At 39.4% G+C, this 21,019-nt stretch overlaps 2 protein-coding genes across 6 annotated transcripts in view; both read left to right on the top strand.

Moving 5' to 3' along the window:
* ZCCHC6 (zinc finger CCHC-type containing 6) overlaps positions 1 to 8,031 on the top strand; it is a 39,971-nt gene extending 31,940 nt beyond the window's left edge. For 4 of the 5 annotated variants that reach the window (XM_017806189.1, XM_017806192.1, XM_017806191.1 and 1 more), the window contains exons 25-29: positions 205 to 320; positions 2,983 to 3,302; positions 5,018 to 5,094; positions 5,245 to 5,308; positions 6,940 to 8,031. In XM_017806189.1, the coding sequence (XP_017661678.1) occupies positions 205 to 320; positions 2,983 to 3,302; positions 5,018 to 5,094; positions 5,245 to 5,308; positions 6,940 to 7,007 (645 nt within the window). In that variant the 3' untranslated portion in view covers positions 7,008 to 8,031. Of the gene's footprint in view, positions 1 to 204; positions 321 to 2,982; positions 3,303 to 5,017; positions 5,095 to 5,244; positions 5,309 to 6,850 lie in introns of all 5 variants that reach the window. The other variant, XM_017806193.1, reaches the window with a different exon arrangement.
* A 3,394-nt stretch (positions 8,032 to 11,425) lies between these two features.
* On the top strand, positions 11,426 to 17,019 carry ISCA1 (iron-sulfur cluster assembly 1). Its single transcript, XM_017806104.1, has 4 exons — positions 11,426 to 11,632; positions 13,723 to 13,776; positions 15,526 to 15,631; positions 16,093 to 17,019. The coding sequence occupies exons 1-4, from the start codon at positions 11,552 to 11,554 to the stop codon at positions 16,239 to 16,241; spliced, it is 390 nt and encodes a 129-aa protein (XP_017661593.1). The 5' UTR covers positions 11,426 to 11,551; the 3' UTR covers positions 16,242 to 17,019.
* The last annotated feature ends 4,000 nt before the right edge of the window (positions 17,020 to 21,019 follow it).

The following is a 21,019-nucleotide window of genomic DNA, read 5'->3' as shown; positions in this document are numbered from 1 at the left end:
AAAAGAGCATGCAGACCTGGTTGGTAGGCTGCCTGTCAAAGAAGAGGTCAGTGGCCAGTTAACTTAACAAGTCTTTCAGGGTTCAGCTGCAGACACCAAGTTTATTCTTTTCTGTAACTCTTACTGTTGTTTTAACAGTCTACATATCTGTCTTTATTCCCAAGTGTATGGATTTTCATTTTAAATGCATGATTTCTTCTACAGGAGTACTTTTTTGATCCTGAGGTACTAACAGAAGGAGAACTGGCACCAAATGATAGATGCTGCAGAACTTGTGGTAAAATTGGCCATTTCATGAAAGATTGTCCCATGAGACGAAAGTGAGTGTAGTACTGGTGTCTGTGTGTAACTTTTTTCCCTTAGGTTTATTTAAGAAAGATTAGAATAGTAATGCTAAAGCAAAACTTGTACATGCTGCAGATTATTTCCTTCACTGTTGAAATTAAGATGTATCAGTACCAATTTTGGCAGTGGTGGATGGTATTGCTGCAAAACTGTTTAGCTTAAGGTAGCAATGCTGACTCTGCACTTCATTATATAGGAAAGGAGTAGTCAAAGAGAAAAGCAGAGCTCAATAACTGTGTTCTGTGAAAAGCATTCATGGATGCATTTTATACTTTTTTTTATTCAATAGCATCGACTACCAGAACTCTGCGCTCCCAGCAAGACACAATTTTATCATGTTCACAGAATCCTGTAATTCATGTCAAAAAGCAAGACAGGAATGCATTATTTTTTGTAAGCACACACATATGAGAACAATGTTCTGTTTTACATCCAAGAGAATGTTTCCTGACCCTGAACAACCACATGTCAAATACTCAACAATTTTCTTTTTGCAACAAATAAATTGGCTATATGGCTTTTGTTGCTCTTCCTGTTATGAAATGTCTAAACTTGAAACTGATTGTTTCGTTTTGTTTTCTAGTTTAGACAAATCTCTTTAAAGACTTCATGTCTATAAAATAGTGAAAACTGACAAATAAAACTTAAAAAGAATGAAATCTTGAAAAAGCCTTTATGCTCACTTGTAAGATGGATGGCAAAATCTACTCATTGTTTAAAGTCTATCTATGTTAAAAGCTGTAACTAAAAATCACCTAAATAAAAAAATACATTGGGTTGAATGAAGTAGCTGTTCTACTCCACATTTGAGAATTGTGAACTTATATTGTTGAGACTATTAATTTGGACATTTACTCAACTTCAGCAAATGCAAGTACAGTAGCTGATGATAGTTTGAAATTAAAGAGTGCTGAAGGTGGTGCGAAATGTCTAAACTACTATCTCACATGGATTTTTAATCTTGCATTCTAAAGTGAAACACCAGTTCGTTGCACATACTCAGCTATGTTCAACAAAACATTAGAGGGAAAGTAAGTGGGATTATGCATCTAAGAACAGAAATGCCTTAGCAGGTAAAACCACTGATACATTTGAGTCCTCTGTCCATTCATTGCAATAGGGGTGCTGTCTATGGAGTGCAAACTAGTTGTCTGTTTTCTGTAGTCTCTTCTTACTTATTCCCTCAGCATCTGCAGTTGCTGTATAAGAGATGTTAGAGCATATACATGCCCTGGTCTGGTAATGCTCATTTGTGGACTGGATTTGTTTTATGATTTCGTCCTTTTAGTTGTTTGTTTGGGTTTTTTTCCTGAACCTGATTGTCCTGGTTTCCTTAACAGTCTTTTGTGGCAACCAGTTCCATAAGAGTTCTGACCGATGTGTAAAGTAATACTTTCTTGTATCTGTTTGAAGCCAATCTCTTTTTAGTCATCCATTAACTTGCTATGTCCCTAATAAGGATGTTAAATAATATTGGTCCAAATACAGACCTTTAGGAACACCACCCATAGCTAGTCTTCACATGGACACCAGGCTATTGACCACAATGCTTGGAGTGCAGCTATCCAGCCAGTTCCTTATCCAGTGAGTGGTCCATCTGTCAAGTCCATGTCTTTCCATTTTAGAGAAAAGGATGTTGTGTGGGACAGTGCTAAATGCTTTGGACAAGTCCAGGTAGATGATATCAGCCACTCTTCCCTTACCCACCAACTCTGTAGCCCTCTTACAGAAAGCTACCAAATTTGTCAGGCATAATTTGCCCTTAGTGAAGGTGTGTTGGCTGTCACCATTTGCCTCTCTGTTTTCCACATGCCTTAGCAATAGGTTCTAGGAGGATCAGGTCCATGATCTTACCAGGCAGAGGTGAGACTAAACAGCCCCAGGTCTTCCTTTTTGCTTTTTTTTAAAAAAAAAAAGGAAGCTTGAAGCTCATGCCATTCTTTTGCCCGTTCATGCCATTCTTTTGCCCGTTCATTCAGTTTTGTGAAGTATTTTCAAGTTGCTTGCAATTAGCACTGCATCTCATGACCAGAGGAGCCTAGTAACATCTGCAGACTTGGAGGTTTCAGTGATGTCTCCTTCTCTAGGTGATGTATAAAGAAAGATGTTAGATGAAACAAGTCTGGCAGTGGTAGCTGTTTCCCCACTGCTAGATCTTTAAGTTACATAAAATGTTAGAAGCTTCTCCCAATAGGAGAGACTTTTAGAGTGAATATGCACAGGTTCAGAAGGAAGGAACTGAGTTTTGATCAAATTGTACAAATAGGAAAAAAAATAGAACAACAGCCCTGTTTTTTTACACTTTGCTGGCATTTTGCTTCGTGTGTCTTTTCTTCCACTGTCTGCAACTTGAGCGCCCAGATTTTCAGTCATGTTTATACTTTTCAAGTTATAACTATTAGAATTTAGGACTGTATTGTCATCTAATTGTAAAGTTAAGTTATTAAATATATGTTACATCAGTGTAGCACTGTTTGGTAAGAGAGTCAAAGGGAAAGGTACATGAATTCACTTTATTTAACCCACTGAAAAACTACTGTTGTCTGTGGACAGCACGTGGTTTTTCATTCTGTTTTTTTTGACTCTGTGTATGAATGTAAGGCCTGTGAACTCTGCAGCATTTCTCTGCTTCTGCAGACTAAGACGGCGTCGTGATTATGAAGGTACACAGAGGCATGCTGAAGTCAAGGAGAAAAGAAGCAAAGAGGACAAAGAAATGCATAATAAATCAACAGAAAAGGACAGCTCAGTCAAGGAGGGGAAGTTGCATGTATGTACGCCTCAGAAGAGGAAACTAGCAAGGGTAATAGTGGAAACTGGAAGAGAGAAAACTCCCAGGCAATCAGCAGAGAAATGGAAGCGCCCGGAAGACAGAGACTTAAGAGAAAAACGTTGTTTTATCTGTGGAAGAGAAGGTCATATTAAAAAGGAATGCCCACACTATAAAGGAGTTGCAGGTATGAAACAGATCAGGCTGAGTAGTTTAAACAGCGCTTATAGGTTTTTGGTAATTTTTTGAGGATTGACTAACAGGTAAGGTTTTTACCTTGAAAGGTATCATGTAAATGCTTTCTTTTTTTATTTAAATGCAGTCACATTTAACCTCTTTTCCCCTCATCTTCACCTTTCATTCAGAAATTTGCTGTATCCCAAGGGATCTGGTATGGTTTCCCTTAGCAGATATTTGTAATGAAAAGGGTATGAGTATCAATTATGTTGAAATTGCTTCCGGTGTTGTCACAGTATATGAGCTTGCTAACATTTCAGATTACAGCTTCTATTCCAGTACATCATAATTGCAACAAAAGCTAGCATTATATAACTCTTCACATCACCTAAACCAGAATTATTCCATATGAACCTGAAGTCAGTATGAAAGTATACAGATTGCTCAGATAGAATACTGTGAATTAAATAAAATAAAGAATATTTCTGCCAATCCAGCAGTTGGAGGGATACAGCAGTCCATCTTACAGATCCTGACTGACAGACCTGAATGAAAAAATGAAATATTTCTGCTTAGCAGTATCTAAGTCATCCTTTAAATAATTTGGATCATCTGTGTTGTGAAGGAATATCTTTCTTAGATAAAACTGAGGCTTAAGACAATAGATAGTACTTGTGGTTAGGTTCCAAAGGAACACTGTGTCACAGTTCCCTGTAGGTAAACCTAAGTGCATTTAAATTCAGGCTGGAATTACAGATTACTCATGACTTGACCTCTTAAAGGAACAGATAGGAATCTTGTGTTTAAACATTTTTCAAACCAGCTTTTCTCTACTAGCAAAAATATTCTGTCTGGCTTAGGTCAGGAGACCCTTCATAATCAGATGTATTTAGTGAAAGAGGGCATAAGACTGTGTTAAAATACTGGAAGAGGGAGAAAAGTGGTACAAATATATTCAGAACTGTGAAGGTATTTAGAAGGATTCCTAGTTTGATAGACCACTAGAAGTATTGGATGGACAGAAAAGATGTTTAAAAATTGAAGCCATGCTTCATTCAGCCTCTGACCTTTTGAAGGTGTATGTCAAGTCTAAATTTAACTTTTGAGTTTGTTTATCTTTGACCTTGTCTCGTTCAGCTTTTCTTTCTGCCATTCTGTTTGCCATGATACTGAGTTTGCTAAGGTGGAGGGGAATATGCCTGACTTGTAGTTAATGCTTTTTAGCATTCATCATAGGGAACTGTGCTTAGGCTGTACAGTATATATGTCTAAAATAATAAATTCTGGAGTAGGCGTTTTTGTCTGTTACCTGAATTTTGGGAATTTCTATATTTGAATTTGAAAGGAATTGTTATAGGTTGGGCTTTGTCTTACATTGCTTGCTTAGTGCCTGAAGTGTTCTCTCTAGTTGAATAAAGTACTATGAACAAATGAACCTGAGAGGTCAGACTTTGCTCTTTGATCTGCTACATTTTGTAAGACTACGGACAATTCACTTATCACCATATCTTCATTCATTCTAAGTTCCCTGGTTCTATGTGGGTTCCTAACTTAGATGCATGTCACCTGTGCCAGTTTTCCATGTTATAAAATTGAGGAAATTTACATTGTCTTACCTTCTATTTTCTGTGATTCTAGATTGCAAATATTTTGATATTCTTCTCTTATGATATCCGAAATGGAAACTAGTTTCAAGTTAGCAACTCATTGTTATGACTTTTTCAGGTGGCTCAAAACCAGAAGTGTCGTGTGGATCCCCTTCTTTGCCCAGTACTGTCAAACATGCTGGTAGATTAAATCAGGTAAACACCACGTGTCCCTTTTGTTTGATCTTTTATTTTTTATATGGTTTAAAGTCCATATAAAGTAATTAAGAATGACTTTCAGGGAAAACCTTTTATGTTGTGGAATGACATATTTCAATTTTGTTGATGTGTGTATGTTTTTTATAGGGAGTGCTTATACATGAAGAAAAAAAGAAACAAAAAGGAAAAGTGTTTTTGAGTCCCCAGTCAGGTTTGTATCTCTTCATTTCAATTTAGAAACTGTGTAAAAGCAGTGTTGCCAGCAGGTTGAGGGCAGTGCTCTGCTCTGGTGAGAACTCACCTGGAGCACTGTATCCAGCTCTGGGGTCCCCAGCACAGGAAGGATATCAACCTGTTGAAGCGAGTCCGGAAGAGGGACACAACAATGATTAGAGGGATGGAGCACCTTTCCTACAGACAGGCTGAGTAGGTTGGGGTTGTTCAGCCTGGAGAAGAGAAGGCTCCAGGAAAACTTTATTTTGGCCTTTCAGTTATAGAAAGGGGCCTGTAAGAAAGGTGGGGACAAACTTCTTAGCAGGGACTGTTGTGATTACATGGGGTAATGGTTTAAAACTGGGAGTCAACTTTAAGATCAGATTAAAGGAAGAAGTTCTTCACAATGAGGGTGGTAAAACACTGGCACAGGTTGCCCAGAGAGGTGGTGGATGCCGAATCCTGGGGAACATTCAAAGTCAGGTTGGGTGTGGCTCTGAGCAACCTGATCTAGTTAAAGATGTCCCTGCTCATGGTAGGGCAGTTGGACTAGATGACCTTTAGAGGTCCCTTCCAACTCAAACTATTCTATAATTATATGATTCTCCATCACTCCATATGGAAACTCTGCCTAATTTGCTGAACATAGTGGCAGTCTGGATAGATTGAAGACACCTTTTTTTTTTTTTTTCAGCTGGAAACATGTACAATTTTTAAGTTTTGTTTTGGAAGCAAAACTTGGGCATAAAAATTCTGTGCACTTATTTTATTGTGAAGGATATGGTGGGGTTTTATCAATATCTCTTTCCTGTTTTGGCACAGATGGGGTTCTTTGGTTGTTCAGGGACAAAACATGGAGTGCTTTCTTGGGCATCTTCCTCAGAGTAATTGTCTAGAATTATACATGATAAAATAACTTAGGAGAGACAATCAAACTACATCCTTGGTCTGAGCTGCCAAAATACAAACAAGTTAGAATTACATTTAAAAGTAGTAGTGAGATTATATTATAAAGGCCTTTATGTATTCTTTCTGGATCAGAGATGTTTTGCTTCAGATGCATGATTACAAATGTAGCTTCCTTACAGTAATTTCACATACTTATTAACAGGTACAATGAAGATTTTAAAAACAACTGAGTTTTTTCAATTATTTTGAGTTTCTAGTACAACTCTGCAAACCTTTTAGCAGCTTGGGTTTATAATATACAAATCTCTACTGAGGCAGCTGAAGGGAGACCTAATTAGTTTTCCAAAAATTGTAAAGACTTTACTGCAATTAACTATCTCAAATTATCAGTTTTGTTGGGAAGACACAGTGGATTTTGTCTTCACCGCAAGGCTTTTTCAAATCTATGTTTGGGGATTTTTAACACAAAGTGATCTGTCACTAGGTGTTTAGTTGAAAAAAATGCTGATTTTCAATTTTGTATTTTAATATTTCTTACTGTCCTTCAGCAGGTAATGATCTAAAATTGATCTGTGTGTCCTTTCATTATAGTTTGACTTAACAGTAATTATCTCCTTTCTGATTCTTTCAGTTGGTTTATGCCTTGTCTTTTTTAAAAAAAAGAAAGAAAGAAAAAACCAATACCTTTAAAGTGTGATGCTTTCTTCCTCCCAATCTTAGGCAGCCTTTCCAATAAATACATGACTCAGGGAAAAGCCTCACAGAAGAAGACCCAACAAGAATCATGAGGGTTATTAAGCACTGGTAAATTGCAGTACAGGCCCATCATTCATTTAAAAGAAATGTCCTTGGCTAAAGCATCTGGATTCACAGGACAGCAGCACAGACAACATTCGACTTAAGTTTTATTTTAGATTGCTAGTACAAGCAACTGTGGATTCTAATATGGAACCCTGCTCTTAAATAGATTGTTTAAACATTTTAATAGAAAGCCGTGATGTTTTGTATTTGTTTACTAGGTAAATCATCTAGAAAAGGGCAGGTACTAAAATGAACTGTTTTCAAGGTTTTGTTGTTCCACCTGACCATCTTAAACTGCACTAAAATTGTGTGCAAGCCAAATAAATTATATTTTCTTCAAAAATTAATTTTTTTGAAGGAGCAAATTATATTTATTAATGTTAATTGTTTACTGAATCCTTGTGTAAGTGTTTGAAATGTTTGTAGATTGGTACATTATCTTTCATTTCTGTAGAGAACTGAAAACATAGACACTAGTAAACATATGTAAAACAATCCCTGCCAAGGAGCGCCGTTGAGATTTTGTGAGGTTTTTTTCTGTTCTGTGACTTCATGGGAGTTCATTTGCTGCTGTGCTTGTGTTCAAGCAGAAAAAAAGACTAAGAAACAGGTCTGTCCTGTTTTGTTGCTGCTAAGAATCTTTTTCAAGGCCTTGGGGATACAGACAAAAGGAATAGAAGTATTTTAAGGAATAGAGTTATTATATTTGGCAAATGGGGAAAAACACACGTCCGTTTTCATAGAATGTGAAGAGAATCCTTGTACCAGTCAAGAATTTACATTCATTAGTAGTATGAACTTGAGCTTTACTTGAAGTCTTTCCAGAGCTGGTAATGTACCATTTTGTCTTGTTCAGGAAAGAATAAATTACATGTTAAAATGGAAACCACTGTTAATTTATGAATCTGAAATAAATAAATAAAATCAGATTTAATAAAAATTAAAAAAAATCAGATTTAAGATCTTGTAATTTTTCTTAGGTTGTAGTTTTCAATGTTCCTGACATAAATGTAGAATTAATGATGAGTTATTAGAATTATCTTGTTTTAGAAATATCATGTTCAATTTTTTTTTACTTGTCCATCTATTTTTATTAAAGTTGAAAACTAGAATTGCCAAAGTGGTCTTAAGGAACTGGGATCCTAACTCGTGCTTTGGTTTTCATCCATCTGAAGTCAGCTATCTGTGAATTTCTAGATGTGCTACTTTCACAAAGAATTTGTTCTGTGTACTTTTCTAAACATATTTTCAAGCAAAATATTAGCCAGCAACAAAGAGAAAATAATTCCAACTTTGTAATCTATAGCATATTTCATCATCTGAAATAAAGTCAGTTCTTCCCTCAAAAATAAATTAATTATTGTAGTTTTTCACTCATATATATAAAAAAAAAGGCTGACATGAATTCTGTGTGCTTTATTTAACCCTTTGTTCAGAGTTCCAGTTTTGCTGATGAGAATGAATTGTGTAAACCTCTAGGGGACTATGGCTTGATCTCAAAGACAGAAGTTATTTTTAAAAGAAAAACATAATCAGATTTATGTATACTCATCCTTTTCTCTTTGTGATACTTTGTAGTTCAGTGGTGACATTTTCAACGGTGAAATTTCTAAACTTGCATCTGGATAAAAACTCATTCTGCAGATCCATGAGTCTTCTCATTTGAAGATGCTGTTTCCTTATGCAACTACTAATTCTATATAGTTGCTAATCTCATAGCCTTGAAGTGAAATGCCCAAACTTGGGATATATATTACAGACATTAAACTATTAAGCAATCCTTTGTTTGTTTAAAAAGTTTTTAAATACCACAGTCATAATTTACAGAATGTCTGACACAGAAGAAATGCAGTTGAGGAGGCATAGCATATATATCTGATGGATTAAGTTGTAAAGTATAGGAGATTGATTGAAAATTAAAATTGGAGACCTGTAAGTTCTTCGTAACAATTCTTGACATAGAAGATACCCTGTTTGCCTTATAAGAGTATGTTCTCAAGGGAGCAACTTTGCACATAGACACACTGCATTAGTAAAAAGTTTCTAGAAAAAGAATTATATTAAAAGTAACAGTAATAAAATAATAGTTTACAACTAAATTCATACTAATAAAATGTAGTAATAAATACTAATAAACAAATAGTTTTAGAAGACCTCTTTTGAGCCACTTGCATACTCTGTCCCTTTATGCCTGCATAAAGACTATGAGTGATTATATTGGGTTTGGCTGAGCTGGAGTTCATTTCCCCTCAGTAGCCCTCACAGTGCTGTGCTTTGCATTGGTAGCTAGAAGGGTGTCGATAACTCACCACTGTTTTGGCTACTGCTGAGCACAGCATCAGCACTGTAACATTCCCTCCTCAGTTTAGGGCAGGATCCTGGGAGGGGACCCAAGTAGGCCAACTAACAAAAAGGGGTATTCCATACCATATGATGTCAGCTCAGATAGAAAAGCTGAGGCAAGGAGCAGGAAGGCAGGCAGTCATTGTCTCCAATGGCTGCCTGCTGAGGAACCATCACGTGTCCTGAAGCCCTGCTGCTCAGGAGTGGTCGACCATCGCTGCTCATGGGAAGTAGAGAAAAAACCATGTTATCTTTTGCTTCGCTTCCCTTTTGTGCACGTAAGCTTACAGTTTGCTTTTTGCTTTAAATAAACTGCCTTATCCCAACCCAAAGTGCACACAGAGGTATCTTCGCTACAGCTGATATGTCAGCATTACATGATTATTAATTTTTGTTCTTTGCATTCCTGTTACATATTATGACATTTCCCAACACTTATTAGCATATATCCTTATAAGATGTCTGAGTGGCTTCACCAGGGGTCTCTGGTGGTCATTTCTGTCTGGAGCCCCCAAAGTTCTAAGTAACTGCCTTATGAACATCTGTAAGACAATACACCTGCTTACAGAGTAAATGGGTGTTGCCCACCTGGCTGTTTTGGTCCCATTCTTCATTGTTTATTTACTTTGCTTGGCTAGTTTCTTTAAATTGCTTGGCTCAGCTATAGGTAATTTTCCATGGTACATTCTCTTGTACTAGTCCTGTTACACTTCAAAACTCTAGTATCAGGACTAAATGGTGTGTGGAGCAGAACGGAGACACTGTAAGCCATGCTCCCTTGCACAGGAGAGAATTTGGTGGTACTTTCTAGCTGATAAGCTGCACAGCAGCTGAAAACCAAGAGAGATAAAGGAAGACATCCCACTGTTGAATCAGCAACCATGGTGAAATCATTCTCCTTGGACTGAAGCATTTCCCATCCCAAGGTTATCTCAGGTACTAACTGAGATATCCACCCCCAGGGTATGACCACTGCTCACTGAGTAAGATGTATGATTGGAGTCACTCAAGCTCTACCTAAACATAAGGAAATAATACAAAAGTGAATTAAGAATAGGGGGAAATTAGGGAAGACTCCATCATAATTTTTGGGGTCAGTCAACAGGCTGAACCCATCTTTTCCCCCATGGGGATGCCTATCAGGTAAGAACAGTGTTCTATGCACACTGAATTACTATCTTCAGCTAGCTTTTCTTTGGGATTAGAGCTCGTTAATAGGTTGCTTTGAATTACTATATTGCTTTGAATATGTTTTTGCAGTCAGATATTATCACCAGCAACCACTGAAACTTGCCCTGTTAGAATCCTGGGCTGCATCAAAAGCAGCATAGCCAGCAGGCTGAGGGAGATAATCCTGCCTCTCTGCTCTTCTCTGGTGAGACCTCACCCGGAGTGCTGTGTACAGTTCTGGTGTCCCCAACTTAAGAGCATGGAATTGTTGGAGCAAGTCCAGAAAAGGGCAACGAAGTTAGTAAGAGTACTGGAGCATCTCCTCTTCCAAGACAGGCTGAGAAAGTCGAGGCTGTTCAGCCTGGAGAAGAGAAGGTTGTGTGGAGAACTGAGTGACTTTCCAGTATCTAAAGAAGGTTTACAGGGAAGCCAGAGAGGGACTCTGTCAGGAACTGTAGTGACAGAACAAGGGGGGAAATTTAGGTTAGATATTAGGAAGAAATTCTTTACTGTGAAGTTGGTGAAACGCTGGGACAGGCTGCCCAGGCAGGTTGCAGATGTTTCAACCCTGGCAATGTTCAAAGCCAGGCTGGATAGGGCCTTCAGCAACCTGGTCTAGCGGATGGTGTCCTTGCCCATGGCAGAATACCAGGGCTGGATTATCTTTAAGGTCAATTCCAACCCCTTAACGTTCTGTATCAATAAAGATTGTTATTCCATAATCAGTTAACGTGAGTCCTTCAGGGGCGCCGACAGACTAATCAAACAAAAACCTTCCCTTTCCACGTGACACCCGGACAGCTGTTTTCGCTGCGTCCTCCGCGGGTGCACCGTGAAGAGCAACGCGTCCGAGCCGCCCGGGCTTTTATCGCAGCACGCAGCCCTGCCGCCTGCGGGGCCCCGCCCGGGGCCGGGGGCGGAGCCGCCGCTCGTCAGAGCCGGGCCCGGCGGGGCGGTGCCGTGCGTGGTGGCGTCAGTGCGGGGGGGCGGCCCTGCTGATGGCCGAGGGCGGTGGGCCATGGCCTCGTCCGTGGTGCGCGCCACGGTGCGCGCCGTCAGCAAGCGCAGGATCCAGGCGACCCGCGCCGCTCTCACCCTGGTTAGTGCCGCCGGTGGGCAGCGGGGCGGACCCGGGGCCGAGGCTCCTCACGGGTTCGGGAGCTGCGCCACGGCCTCCCGCCCCCGGCCCGGGGAGCGCGGCCGCCCCTGGCGACAGCGAGTGGGGACGAGGAAGGGGCCGGGCTGCTTGGGCGGGCAGCGCCGGGCCGGGATCGGCGGGGCCGAAGCCCCCGCGGGGCGGCTGCGGCGGGCGATGCTCGGAGGAGGGCGCTGCGAGCGGCCTTGGGGGGCTGTCCTTCCCCCTTCGAGTTCAGAGGCTGCTGCTCCTCGCTAATCCCGCTGACAGAAGGTCCCCCGCGCCGGCTGGGGAACCGCAGTCCCAGGGCAGCACCAGAGCGGCCCTTCGTGCACGGGGCCTTGTTGCACAGGCACCCCAGGAAGTGTATTTTATGCGTTTATTTAAAATTTTTTAAAAAAGGAAATGCATTACCTACCAAAGCTGACGAATAAGTTGTTTCCACGAAGGATTTATATCCTGTTGTTAATAATAAAGGAAGTGCATTCTGTACTAGCGGCCGTACTGGGGAGGCCACGCTTTAAAACTTGGTGTTCGGTCATGGGTTGGACTCGATGATCTCAGAGGTCTTTTCCAGCCTAATTGATCGTGAGAGGGGTCAGTGCAGAGGAAAGTACGGTCAGTTCCCTCCAGGAGCAGGGGCAGATTGTGTGCGCACACAGTTCAGTCGTTTGTCAGAGCAGGTAGTTCCTTTTCAGTAGTGGTTCTGTAACAAACGAAGAGTGGTAGCAGTAATTAGAAAAAATTTTCTACTGCAAGGCTATTTGTGGTTTGCTTTGTATGTTTAAGCCGGCTCAGTGTAAGAACTTCATCTTAATAATGCTTTTGCTTTTCTCGATGTCTTCGAAACTTGTAGGCATGTGATGGAAATTTTAATGCTTGTGTTGTATTCTTGAATTTCTGCAACAACTAGATCTGCATGAACAGTGAATTTTATCTGCTGTAAAGTCACCCTCTAGGCTAATGGGAAGAGAGAAGTAGGCCATAAGCCCTCCTGTGCCTAATTGAGAAGCTTCACGGGTGCTGGTAGATGAGAAGCTGGACATGACCCAGCAATGTGCACTTGCAGACCAAAAAGTCAGTCATATCCTGGGCTCATCAAAAGCAGTGTGGCCAGCAGGGTGAAAGAGATGATTCTACCCTTCTACTCTGCTCTGGTGAGACCCCACCGAAGTACTGCATTCAGCTCTAGTGCCCCCAACACAAAACAGACACGGAACTGTTGGAGCAGGTCCAGAGGAGGCCACGAAGTTGATAACGGGAGCAGAGCACCTCCCCTATCAACACAGGCCGAGAAAGTTGGGGCTGTTCTGCCTGGAGAAGAGAAGGTTACATGCAGACCTCATGGCAACCTTCCACTATCCAGAGGGGGCCTGCAGGGAAGCCAGAGAGGGACTCTTTGTCAGGAACTGTAGTAGTGATAGGACAAGGAGTAGAGGGTTCAGACTGAAAGAGGGAAATTTAGGTTAGATTTATGGAAGAAATTCTTCCTTGTGAGGGTGTTGAGGCGCTAGAACAGATTGCCCAGCAAAGCTGTGAATGCTCCATCCCTGGCAATGTTCAAGACCACATTGAATGGGGCATTGAGCAGCCTGGTCTAGTGGAAGGTTCCCTGCACACAGCAGGTGGGTTGGATCGAGGTGATCTTTAAGGTCCCTTCCAACCCAAACCATTCTATGATTCTAACAACCAAACCCCCTACTTTTAAGCACTGCGTTTCTTGAGGTGGGTGAGGAGGCAAGTGAAGAGTTATTGTGTTCTATATGGATTAGTTTCAACAGACATCTGTTTTACAGCAGAGTGTGTATCTTCAGATACACACAGGCATCAGTTTCAAGTAGAACACAGAACAGTCAATACTGATAGGTGGCTAATGCTGAAGGGGGACTTTGCAGATAGAAGACAAATGTAAACTAAGAAAATATGAGTACACGGAGTTGGAATAAAATTTTTTTACAGTGAAATTGAGTACACTGCACACTTTAATACATGCAAACACAGCAAATAAACAAAGAGAATAATTTCAAATTTATGTGTTTGGTTCTGTCTTTCAGACCCCATCTGCTGTTCAGAAGATAAAAGAGCTTCTGAAAGATAAACCTGAGCATGTAAGTATAGATAGACAGAGTCAATCTGTACATTGTGCTAAGGTATTAGCACAGCTCAGCTCATGATTGCAAACACTTTCTGGCTAACTTAGAAGTTTGAAATAAACACTGAGGTGTTCATTAGCGATATTGACATCTTTTTTTTGGAGGGGAATGCATAAGATTGTGTCTCTGTCAAGCTTCATTTTTTATAAAATGAAATGCAGGAATGAAATGAAATGCAGGAAATAACCAACTGTAATGACATTTCACTGTACAGTTACTGTTGAGATTAAAAAAACTGAAGAAGTTTTAAGCTTCACATATTTTTGAGCTACATTTTAATGAAGCCTTTTAGTACGGCACAGTGGTGACTTCCTGAGGGGAAAGAGATCTTCAGCTGTTGATATTAAGAAGTAATTTAAGTTCTTTTAGAAATTCTCACTGTGAAGTATGCAATAATAAAGTTATATTCATATGCATTAGAAAACATCTAATAATTTTTAGGAAACCTGCCAGACAATGTATTTTTCATGTAATCAGTGTTTCCCCAAATAACTAATTGAGCTTGTCATCTTTTCTTCTTCAGCAAAAGACACACAGAGTCTTCCTTTATAGCCATTGTAAAAAAAAGCATTAGATTTTCTTTACTGTAAGTATTACTATTACAAGAAGAATTATTTCTCTTTTCTCTTTCCTACAAGGCCCATTGTTTGTTTTGCTTCCTGCACATCTGCAACTCATTAGACTATTTGTTCTAATGTTTTAAACCATCCCAAGGAGGCCTTGGGCCTACAAATTACATGGTCAGTCATTCCCTTGCTATGAATGGTGTTTACATTTTCCAGCGCATTACTGGTAGCAGTTCCTGTAGAGAAAGGTATTTAGTCTGAAAGGATCAGATGTAGTTTGTCTGAGAGCCCATTTGATGGCAGGTGATATGTTTTGATACATTTTTATCATAACATTGATTACAGAGATAGATAACAAAATTCGCCTCTTCAGTTATGAAGCACTGGTGTGTGGAAGGTGATACAGATACTTCTGAAAGATTGTTGAGCACAGATAGTTTTCGATTTCATTAAAACCTTTTCTCGCGCTTTCCTTACAGATATGCTCTTTTTGTCAGACTTGTTGAATGCCGTGTTGCAAACATTGACTAGGTTAGCTTTTAAGGTCAATTAAAACAGTAAGCAAATATACATACTTGAAGGGATTGCTTTTTAGGTGAAACTGGCAATAAAGGTAGTGATGAAATCAAAGTGTTTTCAGAACTTCGGTTTGAATTAAATTTTCTGATGGTGTCATTACAAGAGTTCTGTGAAAATCTATTAGCTGCCCTTGTCTGGTCTCACAGCTTTATAATTATGTTACCATCAATAATCTTTACGTAGTACCTGATTTAGCATCTGAGTAAACTTCAACTTAAAGTCACAAAAATGCTGTCTTTGAATTTGACTGTCTTTATGAGACCTGGTACCTACAAGGATGCCAACAATGTGTTATTTCAAAACTTTAACATCCTTTAAGGGTTGACCCACAGCAGCAAGTATCTGATGTTTTCTTTTACCATGGCAGTCAAATTTGTAAAAGGAAAAACATGTTACCTCTTAATCCATTAAGGTAATTCACTTCTCTATTAAGGCAGTGAAGAATAATAAATGTCAGCATTTTGTTGTTCTGCATACTTTTTAACTTGATGTTCCACAATAGGTTTTAAAAGAGAAGTCATGCATGTGGTGGTGGCTTTTTATTGTCTTTTTTTTTTAGGTGGGTGTGAAAGTGGGTGTTCGTACAAGGGGATGCAATGGACTTTCTTACACATTAGAGTATACAAAATCAAAAGGAGACTCTGATGAAGAAGTAGTTCAAGATGGTGAGTTTCTGATGCAGCAGAAAAACATTTGGTGTGGGGGGGGCAAAACCCAATCATTCTGAGAGAAGAACATTTGTTTTTTCAAAGTTTTGGGTCATCTTGTTGGATTCACAGACTTTAAGAAGTGTATGAAATGGTTTACAGTCTGTAATGCATGGGAATTGTGTACTGAAGCTGAGATTCGTTCACAGGTTCTACAGCTTATTTTCCTCAGTATCATTATTTTTTGTCCCCCATCACAATACAGACATGCATGTCCACACACAAGTAACAGTTCTAGACTGTTGCCAAACTTCTGTAGGTAGAGTGAAAACAGTGATGAAATTAGACCAGGGAAACCAAGTTATACTGGTAGTCTTCTTATTTAGCTCCTTTTTTTTAATCACCTGGCAAAAGAGAATTTCAAAGAGAATGATGGTTTTGCTGTATGTAATTCCTCTTTTTTTCCTGTTATCTTCAAGGGGTTAGAGTGTTTATTGAGAAGAAGGCACAGCTGACACTTCTAGGAACTGAAATGGACTATATAGAAGATAAGCTGTCGAGTGAATTTGTTTTCAATAATCCAAACATCAAAGGAACATGTGGCTGTGGAGAAAGCTTTAACATCTGAAATCTCAGGACTACTTCTTTGACTTTGAACAGCCCAAAACACATACTATTACAACATTCAGAAGCAGATGTGTTTCCTTCAGGTTCGTAGCCTGTGTAAAGTGGGGATACTCTTAAGAAAAATAAATAATTTTGAAAATGTAAGTTGTGTGGTAAGTTCCACCACTGATGTAGTTATCCTGTAATTTGTGATGAGTTGGGATCTAAAAGGTAAGAACAGTAAGTGCTGCAAGTAACATCTCTGTACTTCCACTTGCCAAGGAAATAAAATCTCACTGTTCTTTTCCTTTGTCATTTTCTTTATCCATCTTACTCATACTTGCCCATCCAAAACCCATTTGAAAGAATACACTGTGTTCTGCTTTGATTCGAAGAAAACAAACAAACAAATGAACAAAAAAACCCAACCATTTGTGTGTGTGTTTATAGAAATTTATATATACAGGCACACAGTCCTTGCTTGCTTTATAGTTTTCTGATGCTTTCATCCTTTTGCAAGTGCATTTCTGATGGTTTATTTGCCCTTAAATCCAGGGAAATAGAAGTGTTGTTCATGTATTAATATAGTGGTTACACTGCATGTAGAAATGCTTTGAAGAGGGCTAGCCTAAATTTAGTTTTTTCCTTTCCTTGTTGAAGGCACAGTCTCTGCTGTACTTGGTCATTTTCAAAACAAGAAATATTTAGGCACTGGAGGACTAAATCGCGATACATGTGGGCCTTGTTTTTCACACTTCTGTTGTTTGTCGTTCCTCAATTAAATTGCAAAGTTGGTAAAACAGCCTCCACATTCTGATTCTCCATGTTCACAAGATGTGCTCTGTGTGTGCACCAAAAGCTATAAATGCTTTTTTTAGATTTTAGATATAAATGCAAATTTTAGATTTCTCATTACTTTTTTTTTTCTTTTGTAGTCATGCCTGCTACTAATTTTGTTACAGTCTGAACTCTTTGTAACTCTCTAGGTATAGGATTCTTTCACCAAAGCTTATGGTAACTTCTGTTTAACTCCTGTCTTGAGGTTAACTTGGTAACAGGAGAAAATGTGTTTATAATTTTAAAAAAATTAGTACTTCATAATAGTTTTAATCTAGACAGTAATTAAAATAGTACAAGAGGCCATTTTTTTCTTTGGAATTTAAATGTACTTAATCAGAATTTGGTTTTGTGTTTTTTGAGCTTATATGGTCTTCAGCACTTTTTCACTGATGCTGAGGTGGAAGTGTAAATATCTCTCCAGACGTTCCCAAAACCTGTTATGAGAGAGGAACTGTTCTGCCCATTTATGTCCCGATAATCCAAAGATGACATTGTGCAGCTAAGCTGCTCACTTGTGCATGAGAGAAGATAACATCTGCCTGGGCAACTGATTGGAACAGGTGGTGAAACGGGTGCAAATAAAAAGTAGGGGGCAACAGGGATCTTGCAGTCAAGAACAAGAAGGTGTTGAGATGGGAGTGAACTGAGAGTATTAAGGCTGCATGTTGACAATCTGGAGGTCATCTTGATCTGGACAGTTGTGCCCATATGCCTGTCACCAACTGCTGTAGATGTAGAATTGCAGCTATAGTTTGGTTCTTCCCTTTATACTTTCCCCAGGCCAGAGGGAAGAATAAAAATTGAAAAATGAAATAATGCTTCATCTGCTTTATGTAGTGCACAGGAACAGAAAGTCAGAATTACCTATAGTCTAACACTAAATACTTGAATTTTGGTTGTATGTCATCTTTTGAAATAAAAACACTGTTTCCTTCAATAGTCTAGTATTCTACACAGTTACTTTATGTAGTAATTCAGACATCACTGGTAATATACTGGCTAAGTGCTTCTGTAGTGCTGTAAGTCTTTCAGTCTTGCCAAACAAAAACATAACATAGCTGCATTACACTTAAAACTCCAATCCAGGGGCATTTCTTCAAATAAGACTTCAAATATGGTAACACTGGTGGTTGCTAAGAGTGCTGGTACTTACTCATTTAACTTGTTTTGGGGTGGGGGGGATTGGTTTGAGGTTTATTTTAAACCTGTGGCATGTATAGCAATCCTTTTCATGTGTTTGTGTGTATGCTCTGAGTGAAAGTTTGCACTGTTGTATTCCCATGATATAATTATCTATGTTGTCACCTTACTAAGACAACTAATGCACAACGTGTTAAACTTCTGCTAAAGTGCTATTTACAGTTGCATATGAACATGATTTTGTTGATTGGTCTATTATAATTTTATGCAACTATATGTGTAGAGTCCACAGTTATAATAATAAATATTGCCTGTTGATAACCATGAAATATTCCTATCTTGAACAATTTTTTAAAGTACTAAAGCATGGGGAGAGAACAGGTTTGTGTGCTGGGATTACAAAGTAGATGCAATACTATTGTTACCTGAGTTAATGTTTCTCAAAAATATTAAACATTTCCAGATACTATTATATTCCACCATTGAAAGAGCATGGAAACATATGTGGAAAAAAATTAGTTAACTACGTATGTAAGGTATTTACACATACCCAGAAGGGTGAGTAAATGCACAGACTTCTATTAAACTTTACAACACAGTGTTCTCGGGGTAAAAATTCTGGCAGGCAAGATCAATATATTTTGAAGGCTTTTATGTACCAAAGTCATTGTGGTATGTTTTAATGCAGGATAATGATGTTGACCAAAGTAACTGTTGACATAAAACTTTTTCTTAACTGGTGAAATAGTTTGAGTGTGAGAGTCAAAGGGCATTCCTGGCCATTCCACTTAAGCGCTGTACCATGGCACTAATACACTATAGTGTACGATGCTCATGACACACTTGGCGTTTTCTCTTAGGTATAGTCTTTCCATCTCTAAAGTTAGGCTTCCTTTTCCTTTTACATGAAGATTCTGAACAGTAGGAGGTGAAGTAATAAATTCTGGAGAAATGTGAGAGATCATTGATACAATTGCATACTCATGATTCTGGAGAGAGAGAAACAAATCCTGCATCCAGTCAGGAGCCTGGAAAGGCAACAGTTACTTTTCTGTTGGAGCTCTTGCAGAACCTACAGAAACAACTTGCTTGCATGACCAGGTCAGTATCCCTGTTTTTATAGCTCTTTTTGAACGGCTCAAGAAGACTTGTTTATGAAAACATTGAACAGTTCAATATGCAAGTCATCTGCACAACAGGTAATGGGACAAAAAGAATAGAAACTATAAGTAAGATGCAGGAAATGAGACTGATTTTTTCATGTAAAAGAAACTTTTTTTTTTTTTTAGTTAAATCCTATATTCTGTAGGTTGCTACTGTTGGGTTTTGGGTTTGCTTTTTTCTTTTTATTGTAATTACTATTCCCATTTATTTAAATTACCACCTTTCGTAGTGGAAGAAATCTCCAGCCACACCATTATTGTGCTTACACTGGCTGCCTGGCCATTTATTAGTCAAATTTTATGATGCTAAAATTTTGCAGTTTTTTCTTACAGAAGAATTCCATAGTTGTCTGATGTGGCAGAGTGTGCACCTCTGTCTTCATCCCAAGGGAACCCTCAAAAGAGCACTCAAATTTTAAAATAAAACAATACTTTAAAATTACTTTTTGTCATGACCAGTACAGCTTTTCACCTATAGAGTGATCTGCCAGTGAGCAGTATGAGCTGCTATGCATTTTACACTGCCACTTCTAACATATAAGAGATATGCTGGTTCCATATGGTGTCAAAAATGTAAGTACTTAATGGAATTCCACATGCATTTGGGCTTGAACAGCATTTGAATGGCAATTTTTGTTTGCATTTTTCGTAAAGAGAGGTACAGCAAGGGAAGAATAACTGCTCAATTTTAGCGGGGTCTTCACCCTCACGATTTACATCCCTTTCAGTGGGCTGTTCTTCATCCTGGGTGTGCCTTAGCTGGTAGCAGTGCGTTCCAGGCTCCTTACAAAGGGAACCCTGGAGTTCCAGACTGTTCATGGGAACATGACAGTGGGTGGCAGCAAGTTTCCAGTCCACACCTTTCAAAAGGCGAATCACCTTTCCCAATGCCCATGTTCTAAGCTTCCTATTGGATTTCCCAAATATCAGAGCACTTTTGCTTATACTAGTGGAAACTGTTGTTCAGCTCTGCTGTTTCTCCTTCCTGCATTCTGTTCTGTGCTTTTTATCTGGTCCTGAAAACAGGCAAATGATTGCAGAAATCCAAAATGCCAAACCACTTCCAAGCTTCTGTCTCACTCTGATGAGACTGGAATGTTTGCTAAAGAGGATGAGTTATGAGATAGACCAAACTTCTCTCTCTCAGCAATTGTAAATTCAAAATTAAGGGGGCTTTAATTGAGGAAGTGTGGAAAAAACAGAAGAAATAACAACCCTTTATTAAAAGATATATGTATGTTGGCAAAAACAGTAACAGAACACAAAAAAACTAGACAGTAATCCTAGGAAAACAAAAGAAGTCTGAATGCATACTTCCCTGTCCTTTAGCACAGTCCTAATCGTTGCCGGCAGGGGGCGCTGTTGGATCGCTGGAGGCGCAGAGCCTGCAGTGCTCTGTCGTGGCCGGCAGGGGGCGCTGTCGGGCTCCGGCGGGGAGGGAGGTGCGGAGGGGGCGGTCCCGGACGGCGGGAGAAGCCGAGAAGGAAAGGGGGGGGGTGTCCTTCCCTCAGTGGAAGGCAGGCAGTACGCTCCCATGGGACTCACCGCTGTCTCAAGTGACGGGGACTCACCGCTGTCTCAAGTGATGGCGTCTCAAAAAAAAACTCCCCCTTCTCTCCCGCGGGCGTGCAAATCCTTCAATGAAACACAGCAGATC

This window comes from Lepidothrix coronata, unplaced genomic scaffold (genome assembly GCF_001604755.1).
Source record: "Lepidothrix coronata isolate B3197 unplaced genomic scaffold, Lepidothrix_coronata-1.0 Scaffold14, whole genome shotgun sequence".
In the NCBI taxonomy this organism is placed as follows: domain Eukaryota; kingdom Metazoa; phylum Chordata; class Aves; order Passeriformes; family Pipridae; genus Lepidothrix; species Lepidothrix coronata.
Note: the sequence above shows the minus strand (reverse complement) of the source record. Positions and strands in the feature narration are given on the sequence as shown.